This window comes from Centruroides sculpturatus, unplaced genomic scaffold, assembly GCF_000671375.1.
Source record: "Centruroides sculpturatus isolate CEXI.00-Female unplaced genomic scaffold, Cexi_2.0 scaffold666, whole genome shotgun sequence".
NCBI classification, from domain to species: domain Eukaryota; kingdom Metazoa; phylum Arthropoda; class Arachnida; order Scorpiones; family Buthidae; genus Centruroides; species Centruroides sculpturatus.
In genome coordinates this window covers 14,189-35,215 of record NW_019384928.1, presented here as the reverse complement: position 1 = coordinate 35,215, position 21,027 = coordinate 14,189, and the positions used below count along the sequence as shown (strand labels likewise).

General features: G+C 27.6%; 1 protein-coding gene across 2 annotated transcripts in view; it reads left to right on the top strand.

Annotated features, from left to right (window-relative positions):
- The window catches only part of LOC111631933 (glycoprotein-N-acetylgalactosamine 3-beta-galactosyltransferase 1-like), a 28,896-nt gene that overhangs the window by 1,031 nt on the left and 6,838 nt on the right, over positions 1-21,027 (top strand). The window contains exons 2-3 of one of the 2 annotated variants that reach the window (XM_023376273.1): positions 2,359-2,468; positions 2,552-2,832. In XM_023376273.1, coding sequence (XP_023232041.1) covers positions 2,571-2,832 — 262 coding nt within the window. In that variant the 5' untranslated portion in view covers positions 2,359-2,468; positions 2,552-2,570. The remainder of the gene's footprint in view (positions 1-2,358; positions 2,469-2,551; positions 2,833-21,027) is intronic. The other variant, XM_023376272.1, reaches the window with a different exon arrangement.

Genomic DNA, 21,027 nt, shown 5'->3' with positions numbered 1-21,027 from the left:
AAATCTGTTTTTGATATAAAAGTTTATATACAGCTTATATAGGAGTTAATATAAAATTTAGAATTTTAATTATATAATTATTATTCCGGTTATAGTTTGAAATTAAGTAAAATTCTTTTAATTGTTTTATTGAGATTAGGTTGTCTTCTCGACAGAAAAATTCACGCTGTCTGCACGCAAGAAAACTATTTTAAATAAAATGTTTAAAAGATGATTAAATATTATTTATTTTAGTTAATCTCTTATAAAATTTCATTCCGTTACTGCTGAACAAACTTCTTTTTACGATTGAATTTTAAAATATTCCTCCTATTCTTTTAATATTATTTAACTATTTCAGTATTTCAAAATTTTGTAACATGAAATTTCCTGCATTATTAAAAAGCGGAAAAATTCTTTTAAACATTGTAAATTAATTACATTAAGCAAATTTTCTGTAGTGATGTTGACGTTTACTTTATAATTTTTGATAAACATAATTACAGAGGAATTTCATATCCGTTATTTTAATGTATCAAATATCCTATTATCGCGTATCTAAAGGTATATTTATTTATTTTGTTAGCAAATGATTTATGCTACACTTTCTATGTATCAAGTATTACACCTCGGATTCCTTGTGTCGCGTCAATTCGCAAATAGATTACATATTCTATAATATTTATTATTCTATTAAAAAAATGTATAACAGTATTATTAAAAAGTTATTAATGCTTTTATAAAATGTTAAAAAATAAAATCTGTCGTTTATAATTAAAAAATAATAATAATTTGACGAACCCGATAACGATTTTTAGTTTTAATAAAAGTCGGTTTCACAGTTTAATATCCCATATCGTGCCTACAGAAGCGGAGTCGCTACCGAAATAGTTATTAACGTGTGAATGTCTCAGGGTCATCGTGGTCAACAGGTGGAACTGTTATACACGATGACCCACTTGTCATTGAAAATAATTTGACCCAGTGACGTCATTGATGTGGAAAGATGGGAAATGACAAGAGTTGATTTGGATCGACATATATTTCCATTTAGTGAATGAGTTTGGGTTAATTTAATCGTAAAAATGAAACAATTAAAAGCTAATGTTATATGGAAACTTGAAACTATAATTAAAATGTAATTGAAAATTTGCTTATTTTGATTGGTTAGTCTAGAAGATGCTGTTTTACTTCATTGCATCTAATAGATTTTAACGATTGTTGTTTGATGTTAGTGTTTTAATAAGAATTTATATTTTTCTAAAGTATTAATTACTATTTAGTATGGTGCTGTTATATTTTTATATTGAAATCATTTATTAAACACTTGTCAGAACATATGTTAAAGTGGGACATCTGTTTACTGGTATCATTAAATTTTAATTAATGATCGCATGAAAATTGTATTTGAAGTTTTAATTATATTTTTTGAAAGTAGTTATTCAATTTTCTTGTCTTATTTCCTTTCGAAAAATTATTTTTCTGTTTTGATATAGAAAAAGCAGATTACTTCAGAGAAAATATAAATTAAATTCGCAATAATGGTACTAATTTTTTAAAATTTTAACACGGTTTCTTCTTATAACTATTACCCAAAATATTTTAAGTATAACGAATAAGAATAAAAGATAGTAGTATTATTTGGCTGTGCGGTTTGGATTGTTCAGTCTCATCGCGATTGTCGTGCAGTATCGCACGGAAACGGAATTCGCAATTATAACAGTAATCTCGTTTTCAGTATTCAATTTTTTCTTAATTTTTATTAAGAAAAAATTAGTTTTTAATATACGTTGTAATGATAATTTCTCTAATTGGAGAAATTTAAGATCAAGCGCGACGCTCTGAAAGTTCTAGTTCTTAAAAAAAATTATGCTAATCATTTACAATTTTTTGCGATTTCAGTTTGTTTCACTTGATCGATATGCATTCGATTTTCCTTTCTATGCCTATTCGATTTCGCATTTAACAGTTTTTTTGTGTTTTAGTTTTATTTATTGGTAACGCTCAGTCGATCCTGGAGACATTTCTTTCCTTTTATTGTATGTATCGTCTATGAACAGAATGGCACAAAACTAAAAATAGACTAAAAACCTGTAAAATGATCATTTCTCTACCCTTTCCCTTCTAAAGTTTTTAGTTTAATTTGATCATTGCGTATGGTTTAAATTAAACTATGTTCGAACATGCTATAATACCTGTAAAAAATTTTGAAATTACTTAAGTTATAAACATCCATAAACAAAACATTTTTTTCAGTGTTGTATTCAATACTTAGAAGACGTTTACTTAAGTTATTATTTAATTTTAAAATTGTAAAATTTTTGTAACACATTTTAAAAACTTTTTTAATTTTACGAATGATTTGAATCTAATATAAAGGTCGAATATTTTACACTTGAGAGGAGATATCCGGGATCTTCAAATGCTTCACTTGCTTTAAAACTGTAGAATGTACAGTAGGTCTATTCATCGAGATTGCTGCTTCAAAAGTTACATAAGCATATTTGAAAAATTATATATATTAATTTTTTAAACAATTTTTTTCATTTCTGACTGATTTGTGTTTTTCTAGTTTCCATAATGATACCAATATGATGACTATTGTTCCCCAACAACCTGGATTTCCAAGAAAGTATCTACTGACGTTAGCAGTTGGGATCACTTTTGGTTTCAGTTTTGCTTATGTTTTTCTCAATGTTACCTCTTGGGAGAAGCCATTTTCTCTTCCAACTTGGAAATCTTTGGACAGTAAGAATTCATTTCATGATCCTCATAGTCACGAAGAACTGGAAGATGCAGCAGGACCTGATCTACCTGTTTCTTTTCACGGTTCTGAAGAGGAGTTTCACAAAGGTGAGAATTTCTTGCTTATTTTCTACTTGAGTTTCTTGTAAATGCTATATTGTGTCTTTTCCACATGTAAGTTATTTGTGGCAAAGTTTGTAATTCTTTTAATTATTCAAATAAATTGTCTGTTGTTAAGACTAATTATTAATTGAAAATAAGTTTGTTTTTAGTATTTTTTTCTTTCTGAAGGAAATCTTGTTTATTTGTATACTGAGGGGACTCATCTCTATCTGTTGAGCATTTGCTTTAAATTTCAGATGAGCTGTTACAAAGTAATAGATATTTCTTTAATCTTGGCATTTTGATTTTAATGTATAGTTAGGCTAACCGTAATTTCTTGATACTAAAATATTAAGAAAGCCACAGCTGATAAATACAGGCTCTCTTATTAAAATTCTGCCAAGAAATATAGATGAGCATTATTAGAAATTTTTTGGTACATTATTAATATTATTAATATGATGTAGAAAAATACATAAATTTAAAAGCTTTTATTTTCAAAAATCCTAATAATGAAAAAAAAATATTTTTATTGGGCTGTAATTTTCAGATTGCAGACCTAACATTTCCACTGTTGTCTGCTGTCTGTCCTTCATTAATATCCAGAACAGAGGTAGATGATAATCAAGAGCAAGTGTGGAAAGCTTAGAAGCTGGCAGCCCAAATTAACTATATACAAACTTCCATTCTGGACCAGAAGTCTTATAATTTTTTTAATTAATTACAATATGATCTTAAATTTAAAAGTTAGATTGATGTAGCTTTGTTAGGGTCAAGCGAGCATATTTTTTTGATGAATTTATTGTGTCTAATAAATTCTGAATTACTTGCAATTTTATAAAAAAACTTATTGCATTGTAATTCATAGTTTTGCTTTATAATTAATTTAATATTGTTTTAATGGCTTCAATATTTAATTTCAAATTGTTTTTTGAACATGGAAATTCATGAGTGAAAATACTCTTTCTATAGCAACTGTAGTTCCTGGAAAAAAAGGGAATGATACTATAAATTATTAAAATCTTGGAATTCAAGATCCTTTTTGTGCATTTAAGTATTTTGAACCATCTGTCAGCTACATTGTTTTTTCAAGGATTTGGCTATAACTTATTATTATCTTTCTAAGCACTTTGATAGAATGATTAAATTTCAGTGTTTCTGTTTGTGTAATATTAAATTCACTGAATTGCCCATCCAGCAGCATTCTTCAAATTTATGACACTTTAAATGCAGACTAAACATTTTCTAACAAATCACAAATTCAAAATACAATATACAAATCTGTTTAATATTCAAACTAGAGATATAAATTTTTTGATTTTCAAAAAAATAGAAAAAAATTTACTAAAGTGGCTATTTTGGATTATAAAACAAATATTAAATTTTGAATAGTTTAAAGCTATTTGGAGTTGCTTCTACTAAAAGATTTTAATTTGAAAATGTATTATTTCCTTCATTTTATCATAAAACAAAAAGATGTTTAAATGCATTAATTAAGCAAAGCAAATGAGTCTAATTTCATGATATGCATTTAACTTGTTGCTGTTCCTATTTGTAACATAGTAAGATTATTTGCTATTGTTTTTTTGAACATGCACTAAAACATTTTATATCCATCAGTGATCTAGATTGAAATTTTATTTTTGTTGTTACATTTTTTAAAATAAAAAATTTTAAAATTTGAACTTTATTCTAATTTCCTATCTGTACTAGACAACCTGTGGATTAGACACCTCTAAAATTGAATCTGACTTTGTAAACTGATTCACCACCAAAACTTTAGGGAAAAGATGGCAAGAATTTAATCTGAAATATGAAAGTTTCCTAAATATTTAAATTTTTATTTTATTCTTCATTCAATACTTAATACTTATAGTTATACTTAAAATTGACTCTTATTTGCTACTATATATTCAAACTGTTGGCCTTTTCTGAATATTAAGATTAATCTAAAATTAAGAGTTCAGAACTTTAACAATAATATCTAAAAGATGATGATATTAAAGATTTCAGTGCATATTCTAAAAACTGTTTTTTAATTTGAAGAGATCAGATAAAATTTTGTTTAACACATTAAAAGTACTGTCATAATTAACAACATAATTTCTACATAATGTCAAATAGTGTATAATATATAGTTGATTAGGAATAATTTTATTTTTATGGTTATCAGACTTTTAAAAAATTACATTGCAACTATATTAAATTTTTTTGATCAGTGATTAGAATAATGTTGAATTTAATAATTTCAAAATAACTGATTTAGTTAATCTACAAAATTGCAAAATAAAATATATGGATGGCAATGATAAATGTTCTACTAAGCATTAAATTGAGTTTAGCCTAAAAATAATTTTTTTTTCTATTTGAATACAGAATATGGATTTGAGATAAAAAAATATTTTAAACTAAATTATGAAGGATTCGTTTTCCTGTCCATTTATATACATCAATCTAACAAGATTTTGTTTATTATTTTTGAACTCAAACTCTTTTTTTAAACATTAATCAACTCTTTAAATTACTTGTTGGGGTTTGGATAAGAATAATTCTGAAAAAGTAAAACATAACTTATACAATATATTTTCTTTAAAGTTCCAACATATAATATGACACTTGATCATTTTTAACTTTGTGAATTTTTTTACCTATTATTGTCTTTTTTAATGAAGTTTATTCTTCAAACCATTGTAACTGTTACTTCTGTGGTTGTGTTAAGGGATTAAAGGATAGACTCAAAAATGTATATTTTTGTGAATACAGTGGGTGATTGGTTAACAAACAAATCGGATAACGAACACTTTTGTGAAAGATTTTTATGATCAGACAACAAACACTTCACTGAACAAACATAAAAAAAGAAGCGACAAAGATAGCAAATACTGACTGATTTTCCCTTGTCTTCAGGCAACAATTCAAAATTTTTTGGAGCGCTGGAGACGTCAACATCGACGCTCAACCCAGAATATACTGATCAGATAGTATTTCTCCCACTTTGAAACTCTCCCTTGTAATTCCAGCCTTTTATTTTTCTGACAGAAACAATTCTTTTATAGTATTCGCAAGATGTCTGATGTTGCTGGGCAGTATGGCTTGAACAAATCTACAGTAGGATGCAGTTCATGCTTATCTAAGAAAGATACAGTATAATCAAGAAGACTCAAACAGCTAAAGGAGTAACAAAAATCACTTCTGAGAAATAAAGAACATTGAAGAGCTCATACGGAACCTGAAATGGATCTGATGACAGAAGAACACCAAGAAACTCTGTGAGATATGTTTTATTATGAAAAAGAAGATTAATGCTGATATCTGCTATTAATTAAAGATCTTTTAAAGAAGTGGGGGATGTCAGATCAACAGTCTTAGAATGGCATACAAACCAGGTTGAGGTTAATAGGCTTGGTAATCTCTACAATTACAATGCTATTACTGTAATTACTTCTGAATCGACATTAGACAGATTCTTTAACCCCCATAAACAAAAAAACATAACTAATAAAAATGCAAGACTGCTTATATATGTATTTTTATTATTACATATAAATGAACGTAGTAAGAAAGTGTATATTTTTTATTTTTTGGAACTAATTAATTAAATTCCCATACAAACCTATGGTAAATTGATAATCGGTTAATGAACAATCCGGATAGCGAACAAAGTCTTGGAACAGATTATGTTCATTAACCGATTACCCACTGTATTCTTAACTTCAAATTTGAGGAAAAAATATTCTGAGTTATCCTGAAAATTGTAAATATAATATGTGAATAACAGCAGATGTCTGGAAAAATCTGCACAAGTTTGTGTAATGCAGTTTTTATCTGGGAAAAGAACTTGAAAAAAAAACTCTATGAAAACTCTATAAATAGCCATTTGATAGATGATGAAGAGCCATACGTTATCTTTTATTTTTGTAATTCATTATCATTGAATCTGCTTGATTTGACTTTGAGAGTGCAATGCAAGTTTCTGTAAAAGACTTTGGTTCACAATTTTCAGATAGTACTTTATACAATTGATCAGCTGATCCATATTTTTTGCCTTCCATACTTTTTGTAAACAGTTGCTTTGAGAATTTCCCAAAGATCCTTGATTGGCCTAATTTTTGGTATTTTTGCATGGTTGTCTTCTGTTTTGATGGTAGTGATTTATTATCTTCTGAAGGTGGCAGTTTCTTGTTACAGGTAATCCAGTATGATTTTGACATAGTGAGAACTTGTTTGATCTGGCCAGAAGATATATTCTGCTTGAGAATAGTTATTTCAAATATAAGGAATCAGGCAGCAACATATACATTAATTTAAATATCTCTGGATATTGATAGCAAAACTTGATTTTCTGATTAGGGTTTGATTTAATCCTTTTTGTCCCATTGAAATCCAAACAAAACTAAAATCATTAAAGATGATTGAAAACATTTGAAAATTGATAATAAATTTGACTGCAGTTTATAAGGTTTGTTACAATATGCAGTCTACGAAGAGATGAAACCAAACTTTGCTTTCAAATTTCTTTTTCTTGGAAAACTTTACATTGGCAGGTGTAGAGGAAATATCACTGGTATAAAATCCACCACTACCATTGATCATTGAATGCAAGATGGTGAAGTAAGATTCATCATCCAAACTAAATTTTCCAAAAGTTTTCTAAAAAGAGAACTTTTGCAATAACTATCTATTCGCACTCTTTGCCTTTGTCTTTTCCACTGATTTTTTCATGTCCATTCTGTCTAGAATTACCTGTTGCTTTTAATATTTAATGTTTGTTTTCAACATCTTACGGAGCCAACTATGAAATTTTCGGTTTTAGCACTGCAGATTGAATTAAAACCTTGTTGATGTCATGAAAGATCATCATCAATCCCTCCACCTTGGCTTTTGTTAGAATTTTTGCTTTTCTGCTAGATCCCTTTCTTCTCTGTGGTGGTATTCCACTCATGAAACATTAGAGAATCCAATATATATAGTCATTTGCAAAATGGTTTACAGTAAACTTTTCTTGTTTTATTTAATGTGTAAAAGTTATACACTCTTAGATGTAAAGTATCATCTTTCATTGCCATTTTGAAAGAAACAAAGACTCAAGAATGTTCTGCAACATTCTATGTACTTTCAAATTATAGCACTTTCAGCATAATAAAAAATTGTTTCATGCAGATATTTTTCAGACATCTGTTGTTATAAGAATAATTTTTTTCATAGGAATTGAATAAAGCAACTTTCAATAATACTACTATTTAAAAATAATGGTATTTCAATGAATAATAATCAAAATCATTGGATGATAGAATATAACAAAAAATGTTTGATCAGAATAGGTTGCATTGTCATATTTGTTCTAAATTATTAATGAATTCTATCTCCTTAATGTAAAATGAAGTTCCAAAATGGTTTAATATAATTGTTGTGATGAATAAATTTATTCTAATTTAAATATTTTTTGAATTACTACTAAGCAGATTGAATTTGAATAAAAATTTAAGTGTAAATAAATTTTTAAAAAAATCCTGTACATATATTTGCAATGGAAAGGTTTGATCCAATGAAAGGTTTATTTAGATATTAGAAACTATAGAAATCTTTCAACTTGGCATTTCTGAAGTGATGAGTTTATTCTGTTTTCGCTTTGTAAAGATTAGTGACATTTATAAAAATGATTAACGTTTTAAAGTTGTAATTCAAAACTATTTATCTGAAAATTTAACTAATTCAATTCAATTTATTGTTTGAACCTTAGTTCATTACAAGAGGGTTAAAGTATTACATGAATCTGGAGTTAATACAACGTAACAAATTAATGTAATAGATTAATACAAGATAATACAAAATAAAATACACAGTAATAATCATTTTTCGAAAAATGCAATAAATTAATTATATCTTTTCAGGATTTAAATCTTATCAAATATTTTTTCCTGCATGCTTCAAATTTCACACAATGAAAGAATACATGTTTCCAAGTTTCATACAATTGCATACTACAATTACTACAAATTCTCTCAGGATCTGTTATTAGTAGACTTATAGTAGATCCTGAGAGAATTTGTAGTAATTGTAGTATGCAAGTGTATGTACCTTGGAAACATGTATTCTTTGCAACTGGGATGCAAAGAATGCATGTTTATTATATTTTGACCACATCTCAGTTGCAGTATTGAACATTTTACATATGTCCATAAACAAATGATCCTTTCACATAACAGTTGTTTCAATACTTTGATATAATTGAAAATTTTTTCCCCAACAAAGACCAATTTTCTTGTATGGTTTATTCATAACACACACTTATAATTAACATTTGATAGCTTTTGATCAAATGAGGATCTTGAGACAACCATAGGAAAGAGAAACTGTGTCGATCTAGCAAATTTTTCAGTCTCAATAACCAATTATATGTACAGTAGAACCTCGAAAACTCGGCCTAATGTGGACTGAAGGGTGGCCGAGTTTGTGAAAATGCCGGGTTATCGGGAATGGGGTTAAAAAAGGATAAGTATGCGTGTTTCCTCAGAAAATACTGTACTGTACTTGTATGTATTGTTTGCTTGAGAATACAACAGAGAATAAACTGCCCAAATACCCTTAAAAAAAGGAAAAGTACGTCCTTTATGAAGGCATAGAGCCTTTACTACATGAAAATGAAAATTAATGAATACACTGTGTACAGTAATTTACCTGATAAGACNCCAATTTTCTTGTATGGTTTATTCATAACACACACTTATAATTAACATTTGATAGCTTTTGATCAAATGAGGATCTTGAGACAACCATAGGAAAGAGAAACTGTGTCGATCTAGCAAATTTTTCAGTCTCAATAACCAATTATATGTACAGTAGAACCTCCATTATCCGGACCTCTATTATCCGGATTTTCGATTATCCGGATTTTTCCTTATCCGGACAACCTTCATCCCCAATTAGTCCGGATAATCGAGGTTCTACTGTATAATTATCCAACATTGAACACAATTTATAAAGTTTGCTACTTTAACATAATTTTTATCATCTAATTTTAAAAGTCTAATGCAAAATGAAACTATTGCTTTTAATAATATTACCAATATTCTAGAAACAACAAATTCCAAATGCAGCATGTAAGCTGGAATTTTATTACATAGCATAAAAATTGAAAGTTTAACTAAACTTGGCACTAGAATATATTAATCTACAAAGCACTGCTAAAATTCAAGTATCGAAAATTATATAATATGAAACCTCTTCAACTTAATTTAATCCATTCTTTCTATCAAATGCAGTTTATAAGGTTTGTTACAATATGCAGTCTANTATATTGTTCAGATTTCTAGAGATGTATAAGTGTAATATATATTATAAATAATAAAAACTGTTAACAATGACCATGGAGATAAAGTGTGAATTTGGATAATACTGAATAGCAATTTTACATTTCTAGAATCAATGATAATTAACTGAATCTGTATTTATAGTTATATTTTTAAGAGTATAAATTTTTTTATATTTAAGTTGTATAATTAATTTTATTTATTCAAAGTATTTACTCATTGTAAGTGTCTAAAAATTAAGATTATTATTTACTTTTAAAATTTTATTTTTCTCATCTATTTAAAAATTTGAGATTTATTTGAATGTGTATTTTTTTTTTGAATTGTGATATTTTTAAAATTCCAAGTTTGAATTGTAAAAGTTGTTCTGTTTGTGTTTGATGCTAAGGATGACCTAATTTAGGTTGCAAACATTGAATATTTTTGGCTCAGTACTTTGTGGATTAATTAATTTTTTATAATTTGAATTATTATGTTTAGGGCTTTTTCTATTTTTTATAAAATTTAAATAGTTATTTTGGATATTTTAATGTAATAAAAATTAATTTTTATATAATTAAACACATTTCATTATATTTTACATGCTTCAATAATGTTTTTTACACTAATTAGCATATATATTCATTTCTAGAAGTGCATTTTGTTGGTCTTTTCCATTTTATAAAAACTTATTCAAATTAAGTAAATGTATTAACTGTTATTATTATTTCTACATCTGTGTTTTTCTGTGGTTTATAAAATAATGAGCAAATTTTGTATACAACTTATAAATCATTCATATAGCTTTCTTGCTTTTTTCAACTTTTAACACTTTAATGATAAAATAAAACTTTTTAGCTGGAAATCTTAGCACTTTTTATGTAATAAATGTATCTTGATCACATGAAATCTATCCTGTTGATTTTAATTTGATTTCTCCTAGTAGGGAGACACTTTTCCCACAGCAATATCCTGAGCAGTAATTCGTATTGGATATTGCTGTGTATTTGGTATTTAAAGTATCTGAAGGAAATAACATGATCAGAAAATTTGATTTTTCATCCAACCAAAAATTTCTGATCATGTTCTGATCAGAAATTTTTGGTTGGATGAAAAAGTATAATTTGTTTCCTAATGACCTGTCACATTGCAAAGTTTTATCAAAGACATGTTGTCACATTGAAATAAGTACAATATTAAAGTTGTCATGAAGCTATATTTCAAAATTTTTCAAATATTTTAATAATAGAAAGGTTAGTCATTAGAAAATTAAATATACGAAAGTTTTTAGGCATTCAACTTTTTGATAATGTGATTTAAACTGTAATTACTTGAAATAAAATTCCAGTTCATCTCTACAGTGAGAAATTTATCTTTTCTTGATTTAAAATTTGTCTTACAAATTTATGGAATTGTTGTAGTTATGAATTATTCTATGTAGATTACTCGAATTTTATTTTATGCTTTATTTTAAAGATTTGTGGAGTTTGATTCTTTGTATTTTTGCAACATACTATTCAGTTTTGAAAATACAGTAGGGTCTTTCAGGATTGATATAGATGAACTTGTTTTTGTAAATAGTGGAAAGTAAAGTTAACTCTTGGAGGCACAGGAATAATTATATTATTTCTGTGCCCCCAAGAGTTAACTTCACTGAATGAAATTTATTATAGAGCAAAAGTAATAGTATAAAACTTAAAGCAATCTTCTACAGCCTAACATAAAATTTTTCTTCAAAGGTAACTTGTTTTTAGTGTGACATGAAGTTTTACATTGAGCTACGTTTCCATGATTACATTTAATTAATTACTAAATAATTTGTCATTGGAGGGAGGTGTTAGGTGCCATCTCTTATTATATTTTAATAATTATAATTAAATTAATATTCATTAAATAATTTAGAATATTCTGGAAGAAAAGAATCAGCCTGGAATGGGACTCAAACCCACAACTGCTGCTTACCATACAGATGCATTGCCAGTTATGCTACCTGAGCTTCCAGTCTGATCTCTTCTAGACATATTATTATTTAGTAATTAATTAAATATATTCGCAGAAAAGTAACCTGATGTAATCCAGTAGCTGTTTGGCTTTACAAATTTATCAGGTTTCATGATGTTTGTTTGTGGGAAGTTTTGTCTGGATTTTCATTTATCAGTTTTAACTGTTCTGTTTAAAAAGTTTACAAGTGAACTGCAATTGAAATAAATTGAATAATGGCTTTTGGAATTTAGGAGATAAATAATTTATAAGAATTGTGTGTATAATTTACCTAGTTACATTTTTATATAAATTGATTTAGACAAGCATTTTCTTGTAATGTCTCTTATGACATTACAAGTTCTGTCAGAAAAGGAATGAGACTGTAGCTGTAACTTATCAATACTGTTAGTCAGTATCAAAATGGCTGTGATCCTTTTTGCAAAAGACACCATTTGCAGAAATGCATTTGTCTCATCTCTTCCACTCTTGAAACATATGCAAGAAACCATCTTTTGAAAATTTCTTCAAATTTGCCATTGCCTGTTTTATTTAATGGTGTTTTTCTAATGGAAAGTGCTGACTTCATAATTTTTCTTCAATGATGGGGGAAGTCACAAAAGACCAAATATGGGCTCACACTTAGGTAATAACAGAATTTCAACACAGCATACTGCTCTTCTCTTAAGTAGTCAGAATTGAAAGATATCACTTCCTTCCCTCTGTCTTCTGAATGGCCATTCAGCAATCATCTTTTGCCACTGTAAATCTGAAAACAGTGATCTTTTTAAATATAACTACCATTTTAATGGATGTCATGTGCATCTACAACAGTTTATTTTTTTAGCCTTTGTATTTTAAACAAGTACAGAATACATAATATGAAATTAAGTTACATAGATCAGTTTGTTTTTTCTTGTTATTCAGATAATCTGAATTATTAGCTCTATAATAATAATTCCAGAAGATAGAAAATAATAAGCTAACTTTCATATAATCATTTATTTAACAGCAAATAAATGTTTACCTGGATGATATTTTCTTTGGAATAATGTATTCTATATAATTTTGAATGTATTCAAATACACCTTGGTATAAAATCTACAAAATATTAAAATTGTTATAGTATACTAAATGTGTATAAAATCTGTTCTTTATTTTTATTATAATCTGTTAGAATTTTTCATTGAATTCTTATTTAAACCAGTAGAAAACAAAGTTGAATGCAGATGACTTGTTACATATTTCAAGTCCATATAAGGTCTGTTCAAAAAATACGCGGACTGACATCATAAATCAAAATGTACTTTATGTAGAAGTTACATATCTGGGTCCCTTTCAAAACACTCTCCTTCCCAACGCACATACTTATCCCATCAGTGTTTCCACTTGCTAAAACAGTCCTGGTATGCTTCTTTTGTAATGTCTTTCAGCGCCTTTGTCACATTTGCCTTAATCTCGGGAATTGTCTCAAATCTTCTTCCTTTCAAGGGTCTTTTGAGTTTGGGGAACAAGAAAAAGTCACAAGGAGCACGGTCAGGTGAGTAGGGAGGTGAGGAAGAACAGTGATTGAGTGTTTGGCCAAAAACTCACGAGTTCTGAGGGCTGAATGGGCTGGAGCATTGTCGTGATGGTGAAACAAGTCGCCACTCCTCCACATTTCTAGCCTTTTCGATGGATGGAGTCCCTTAGACGTTTCAGCACTTCAATGTAGTAAGTCTGGTTCACTGTGGAGCCTTGGGAAAGGTACTCATGGTGAACAACACCCTTGGCATCAAAGAAAACTGTCAGCATCACCTTGACATTGGATCGAACTTGGTGAGCTTCTTTTGGGTCTGCGACCACTTCAAACAAGCCGTACGCTTCATAACCACCGTAAGCCGTGTTGAGTATAGCAAATGTTTCAGTTGCAGATTTTCCAAGTTTAACACAAAATTTCACAGCAAGTCGTTGCTCCATCAGGTCATTCATTATGAAATCCGACAAACGAAAAAATCGCACTTCACTAAAAACCGTGTAGCTAATCAATAAATAAAGATATCTGTAATCGGGAAATGGCTTTATCACGAGACAATCTGTGCAAACCTAGTGACACCAAGCGGATTCCCCTGGAACCAACTAGAGGCACGCAATTCAAACAGACCTCGTATGTTTGTAATTAGTTCTTTCACATTAGATGTAGACATGGAAGTGTTACAAATAAATAAATGCATTACATTTTCGATTCAATATTACAAACTTTTATTCAAGTTATTGTTATTTAAAATGTGTTTCTTGATTATTCCAAACAAAACCGAATACAAAGTAGATGTGTATAAGCAAAAACATAGATTAATATAGAAATTCTTTCAAAGAACTAGAAAATCAATGAAATCTGCAGATTTCATTGATTTTCTAGTTCTTTGATCTGTAATCTGTGGATTTCATTGATTCTTATTTTCTAAACTAAAGCCTAAATCAGATTTTTTTTTTGTTACATTAATATTTCAAATCCATATATCTTAATTTTTTTTTTATCTTCAAGAATTNTTAATAGAATTTAATATTATTAATAAAAATCCATATTACACAGTATTTCACAAATATTTATATTCATTAGAAATTTTAAAGATTTTTTAATTGACATTATAAATCTTTTCCTGATATTCCTTAATTGAAGTAGCAGTAAAATTATTAAATTTATTAGTCTGTAAGTAAAATTAACATGAAGCACATTAAATTATATGTTGCACATTAAATTAATGAAGTAGCAGTAAAATTATTAAATTTATTAGTCTCTAAGTAAAATTAACATGAAGCACATTATATTATATGTTGCCAGGTATTTTGTCACTGTAAATTTATCAAATTAGTTCTTAATGAAGATAAATATATTTATTTTATATAAATCAAATTTCAGTAATTTGAACTACATAATATATTTTACAATATGTGTAATTAATGAAAATTATATTTCAGCATAGTCTATATTCAATGCCATATGCTATTAACAAAAATTTTACTAAAACATAAATTTTGCTTAGATATCAAACTGATTGGTTCAATTAATCATATTGCTTAGGAATCAATTTTCTACTAATAATAAAATTGTAATTTACGATGATCCTATTAATAGCAAAGTAAATGTATAACAAATTGTAAAAATTGACAAAGGTTTGATTTCAAATTCAAGCAAACTGATTGTCATTTTCTAGATGATTATAATACATTATAAAGCAAAAACATACATTAATATAGAAATTCTCAAATTATCTTTGTGAATTTATTAAATTAACGGAAAAAGGATACTTATAAAAATTAAATGTTTATTAATTATTTATTAATTAATTAGTAATATATGTATGTATATGTTAGTAATATATAATAATAATAATATTATTATATATTACTAACATATACATACATATATTACTAATTAATATATGTATGTATATTAATTATACATTAATATGTATTAAGAGAATATTATTATTAATTATAATATTAATATATAATAATAATAATATTATTATATGTTACTAACATATACATACATATATTACTAATTAATTAATAAATAATTAATAAACATTTAATTTTTATAAGTATCCTTTTTCCGTTAATTTAATAAATTCACAAAGATAATTTGAGAATTTCTATATTAATGTATGTTTTTGCTTATACACATCTAACCTGTACTCGTTTTTGTTTGAAAATATTAAATTATTTTATATTCTGTTACACGTTACATAAAATTGATCTCATACACTTTAACCTCAATCATCTGGAAAACATGACATTCAGAATTTAATGAAAAAGTAGTTTTATTTCATCGATTATAAAATTTTATCCGTGGATATATTTATTTAATTGCGCAAAAAATAAAAAAAAAGGCAATTTGAAATATAGAGGTGATTTTTATTCAAAAATTAGAGATATGCTGGTAACATTATCAAAATGAAAATAATGAAATTACATGATAAATGAGGTAAATGACACAGATTTAAAGGCTCTTACTTTTCTTTGCGAATTTCCCTATTGATATTCAAGCAGATGTTTTGCCATCAGAGGGTCAATAACTTAATATTTCCTTCGCTTTCTCCATCATCATTATTAATAAATTTAAATTTGAAAATACAACAATATGGAAGCATCTTTTTTATATAAAAATCGCTCATTGTTGCAAGAAAATAAATAGTTTCTCATAAGAATAAACTCTAAAACTTCGACAATTCTTCTATTAGAAGGATGCGATTGTTTAAGCTAACAAATGATCGTATCATATGAAATCTATATAACGTCTTCTTTTCGTAATGGTTTCGGTAGATATGTGTCAGTTGTATAAAATTTTGTCGATTTATTTAAATTATTATTAACTGTTTTGTCCGATTGATATATCTATGAAACTAACTTTTATTCCAAATTACTATATATTTTGCTGGTAAATTAGCTTTCCTTCCCAAAAAATATAGAGAACTCAATTATTTAGATTTAAATTGATAAATGTGAAAGGGATATATGCCGTGCTGCGATATTTCAATGAATATTTTACTTTTTAAATTTCAATTCATAAACATTTTTTATGTATTTTTTTTTAAATAATATTATGTCCCAAAAATTATTAATTGCAAATTTAGCGAAAGCAGACTTTCAATTTATCTATTTAATAAAAGAAAGAAAAACTTATTTTTAACACGCTTCTACGTATACGCCGTAAATTGCATATGAATGGTACCAATTTGTTCTTTAGCGTATTTAACTTACAGAAAAATGCGTTTTATTCATAATTGATTCAGATTATAAATTTGTCCTTCACCGTTCATTTATGAGATTCCGTTAAATAACGATGTTTTTTTTTGTTGACTCGGGATTAAATCGTTTTAGTACTGTACTTACATTTCAATAAAGTATATTTTCTGCCGCCATTTTACTATTGATTTTACTGTGTTGTAATTAACTAAAAAATAAATATTATTTGTATGAACTATAATAATTAAAGTTGATTAAAATTAATAAATTGAAAAGCGCAAGATTATTATTATTATAAACAGTAAATACTTAAAATGATACTCCTTAATTAAATATTATATATTATTTTGATTGAAATGACAGGCAATGTCATATGGCATGAATTTTCAATATTGTCTGAAACATAGTAAATTAGAATTAAATAATTAATTTTTCTACGAATTATAAGGCATTTCTTTTTGTCTTTTATTTAGTTTTAAATGAATGTCTTGTCGACCGATCGGTGATTTATATTCGACTCCACTGAAGATCTATTTTTTTTTAGTGAATATTTTGGATGGGACGTTGTTTTCTATTCTTCCCTCATGTCAGACGAATCTATTGCAGGTTAGGTCCACACGCAAGAAGCAAAAATTTTGTCTATAGCTTGTGTATGTCGATGCTGGTGCACAGTGCTCTAAATAGCATTCTGCCGTCAAAACTTAAATGTGCTGGAAAATTTAATAAGTTGGTTGTGTAAATTCAGGTTTATAAACATGTGCTATGTAGGCCTATATAAATTGACTCAACATTTAAAGTGAAGCTTTGAGGTTGAAATATAATCGGTAGAATTAAAAAAATAATAATAATAATAAATGCTTGAATGAAATGTAAATAATAATTGCAAAGTTGGCATAATTTTATTGTGTTAAATATAGAAATAAATCTGAAATAATCGTATTTTTAACGTACGTTTAATGTTAACATTTAAAATTTTGATTAATTTAATTTCATTAATGTTTAATTATGTTGATATGGTAGTTTAATTTTTTAATTACCTGATTTTTTTTAAATTGAGCTTAAAATATTCATGCAACATTTATTTGAATCTTCAGAAGAAACATAGTAACAAAACAATCTAGCAGTTTAGCCTTCAAATAATTCTAATTCAGATATAATTTTATATATTAATGAGATAATTTGAAACTCAATTTAAGATAGTAGAAATCCTATTGCTCTCTCTGCAATTCATCTTTAACAAGTCATATCAAGTTGCCTATGTTTTATAACTATATTTTATTTAATTCTACTAAGATTATTATTAATAATGTGATTTTTATATATATATTTTTAAAGACAACTAGTTTTCCTTTGTCAAATTCCTATAAATATGATATGAAAAGTTATAAAAATACTCAACTGAAGCTAATATAATGGAATTTCGTTTTCGCGAATTTAATAAGAAGGAAAATTTATTCTGACAGCAGTAAACTATTTTAAACTAGAATAAGTAAGCAATATAATCAAGTATATGTATGTATATATATACATTCTNAAATACAATATAAAACTATTTACAATAAATCTATAATAATACAATAATAAAATTTGTGCGCGCATGTACATTAATCAATTAATGAAATTTTATAATTCCTACATCGATGGCATGGGCAGCACGCGCAGTGGAAGAAAAGATGGTCGAATCACTCGTCTGTTCTGGAGCGAGCGCACATTGCTGCACTCTGAGGTGTGTAAATCACAGGTAGCTGTGAAGAAGTGGTGGTATACGGTGAAGGAAAGTCATGCCACAATCCATCCGGAACAATCGTCATTCTAAGCTAATGATGACCACAAGTTCGACTGCAGACGCACAGAGATCTGGCCACCATCCACGTTCCGATCTTTTGAGGAAGTTGATGGATGACACCGAAACCTACATTGAAGTTTAAGGACATCATTAAACAATTTTAGTGTTATGACTATTATTTTCCAATCCTTGATCTAAGATTATCAATATGATTCCGGGCGTTGCCTTATCCCGTCTTTTGATGGGGTAAGGCAACGCAATACTTAAGCAATCTGCAGGGGAAAGTTTCTCCTTGGAGAACTTTTTGGGGAAACTGGCTCCTATTCAGATGTTAGACACGTAATGGAAACCCGAAAAACTCCGTGGCCAACTCATTGGTGAGGCCCAAACCCGTAACTTACTACCATTGTTCAGTGGTTTTTATCCACTCGGCAAAGAGCATCATTTAATAAATCGGTATAAATATCAGTTGCTAGTAACATTTCGTGGAAAGTTTTGGTCATTGTTCAATAAAGTTACTTTCGTGATAGATTTTACAAATGTTAGTTCGTCGTCATTATATAGTGTTTGTTCCATTGTGGGCCTGTCCACACCCGGGCTTGAAAAAAGCCTCTTTGTGCCCAAAGAACGGAAAGAATCGAAATATGTACAGTATATATAATTTTGACATTCGTAAATAGCAGATAAAACTTTTTAATTTTAAAATTATAATGCCCTTGCAACATAGTGTATTTAATCAGTTAATACTCCTTATTTATCACTTGATAATGTGCAACAATTCAATTAACGTCGTTTCGTTGCGACGTCGTCGTCCAGGAAAGATAAAAGTACCGGTACATTTGTATCATTTACAATTATCGTTGTGGAATTTTCTTTATAAACAATAAAATTGATTTTTTGAGGAGAAAAATAAGTGCCGGAGATTCAAAACACAATCCAATTACAATAATAATAATAACTGAATTATGTCTTGTTTATATTATTATTATTATTATTATCATTATCATTATCAACCCGTCTCGATTATATTTATAGATTACGTTAGATTAGTATTTATTATTATTTGCTTTTTGTCCTGTCCTGTTTTATATAACATTCTTAATAGCTACTGATACTTCTACTCCAAAGGACTTATCAGATTATAGTTTTTTAATTTGAAAGTTGACTACATNATAAGTGCCGGAGATTCAAAACACAATCCAATTACAATAATAATAATAACTGAATTATGTCTTGTTTATATTATTATTATTATTAGCTTTATGGCTTCGTTTTCGCTTAACGCCGCAGTTTTCAAGTACGTATTAACTACGTTAAGTGAGGACTTGCTGTATAAAAAGTCATGTGCCTAATAGTTGAACATTTTAAAAGTTTTTTAGGTAGCGCGTTTGTACTTTCTTACTGAAATAAGTGAATGGCACGAGTGAATGTTCAACCATTTCTAACTTATGATAACAGGTTTTTGAATTAATGATTGTTAGCGTCACACTTTTATCGTATTTACGTATGTTTTCATCGTGCTTGTCATATTTCTATGTTGACTTTGACAAATAGTTTTCCTACTTTTTGAGAATAATTAATTAATCGACTAGATTAGAACTAAAATATGCGATTTAATAAATAAAGATTAAAAATAGTAGTATTAACTTGTTCAAGAAGTAAATCAGTGAATCTAGTAACCCTATTAATCTAATATACTTGCACTAGATTATACAATTATACTAGAAATTAGTAGTATAAAAATAGATTGCTGTGGATATTATGGATCAAGGATTGAAATCAATAAGAGTCCCGCAAAAAATGATACGGGGAAAAATTGTCTTGTACTAATTTTGCGTAATGACTTGCTACTTTTCGCTACTTTTTATTTCCGTTTCAATTAGTTATGTTGTTTTTCTTCATAAGTCATCCATATATTCGTATTTTAATTAAATTTCATATTTTTATCGTTTGTCTATTTGTATATCTACAAGTCTTTTGTAGTATTTTTCAAAGTGCCTTTTTTGCTTTAGATAAAAGGGGATGGGCGGATGATGTGAATCGTATGCTCTATTAGCCCAGTTTATTTGGCGTATCGTTTCTTATTAATTTATTCGAGTGATTTTGCAGTTTCATTTGCACGACATTTTTTTTATCTTCATTCTTATTTTATTTCTTTACGTTTTTGTGTGTTACAGCGAGCATTTTATTATTTTTTTTTTTATTTTTACATGTCGCAATACTTACTATGATTACAGCTTTATACATGTTTGTTTACGGGTTTGTTTGTACTAAGTTCATAACCTAAAATCTAGCATTTTAGGATATGTGACAGGTCAAACTTCCACGACCGTGAGAATTAACCTATAAAAACGAATTGTGTTTCCTTATTACTGTCAAAATTCTCATTAAAAATTGTCATTAATGCGCTTTGAAAAT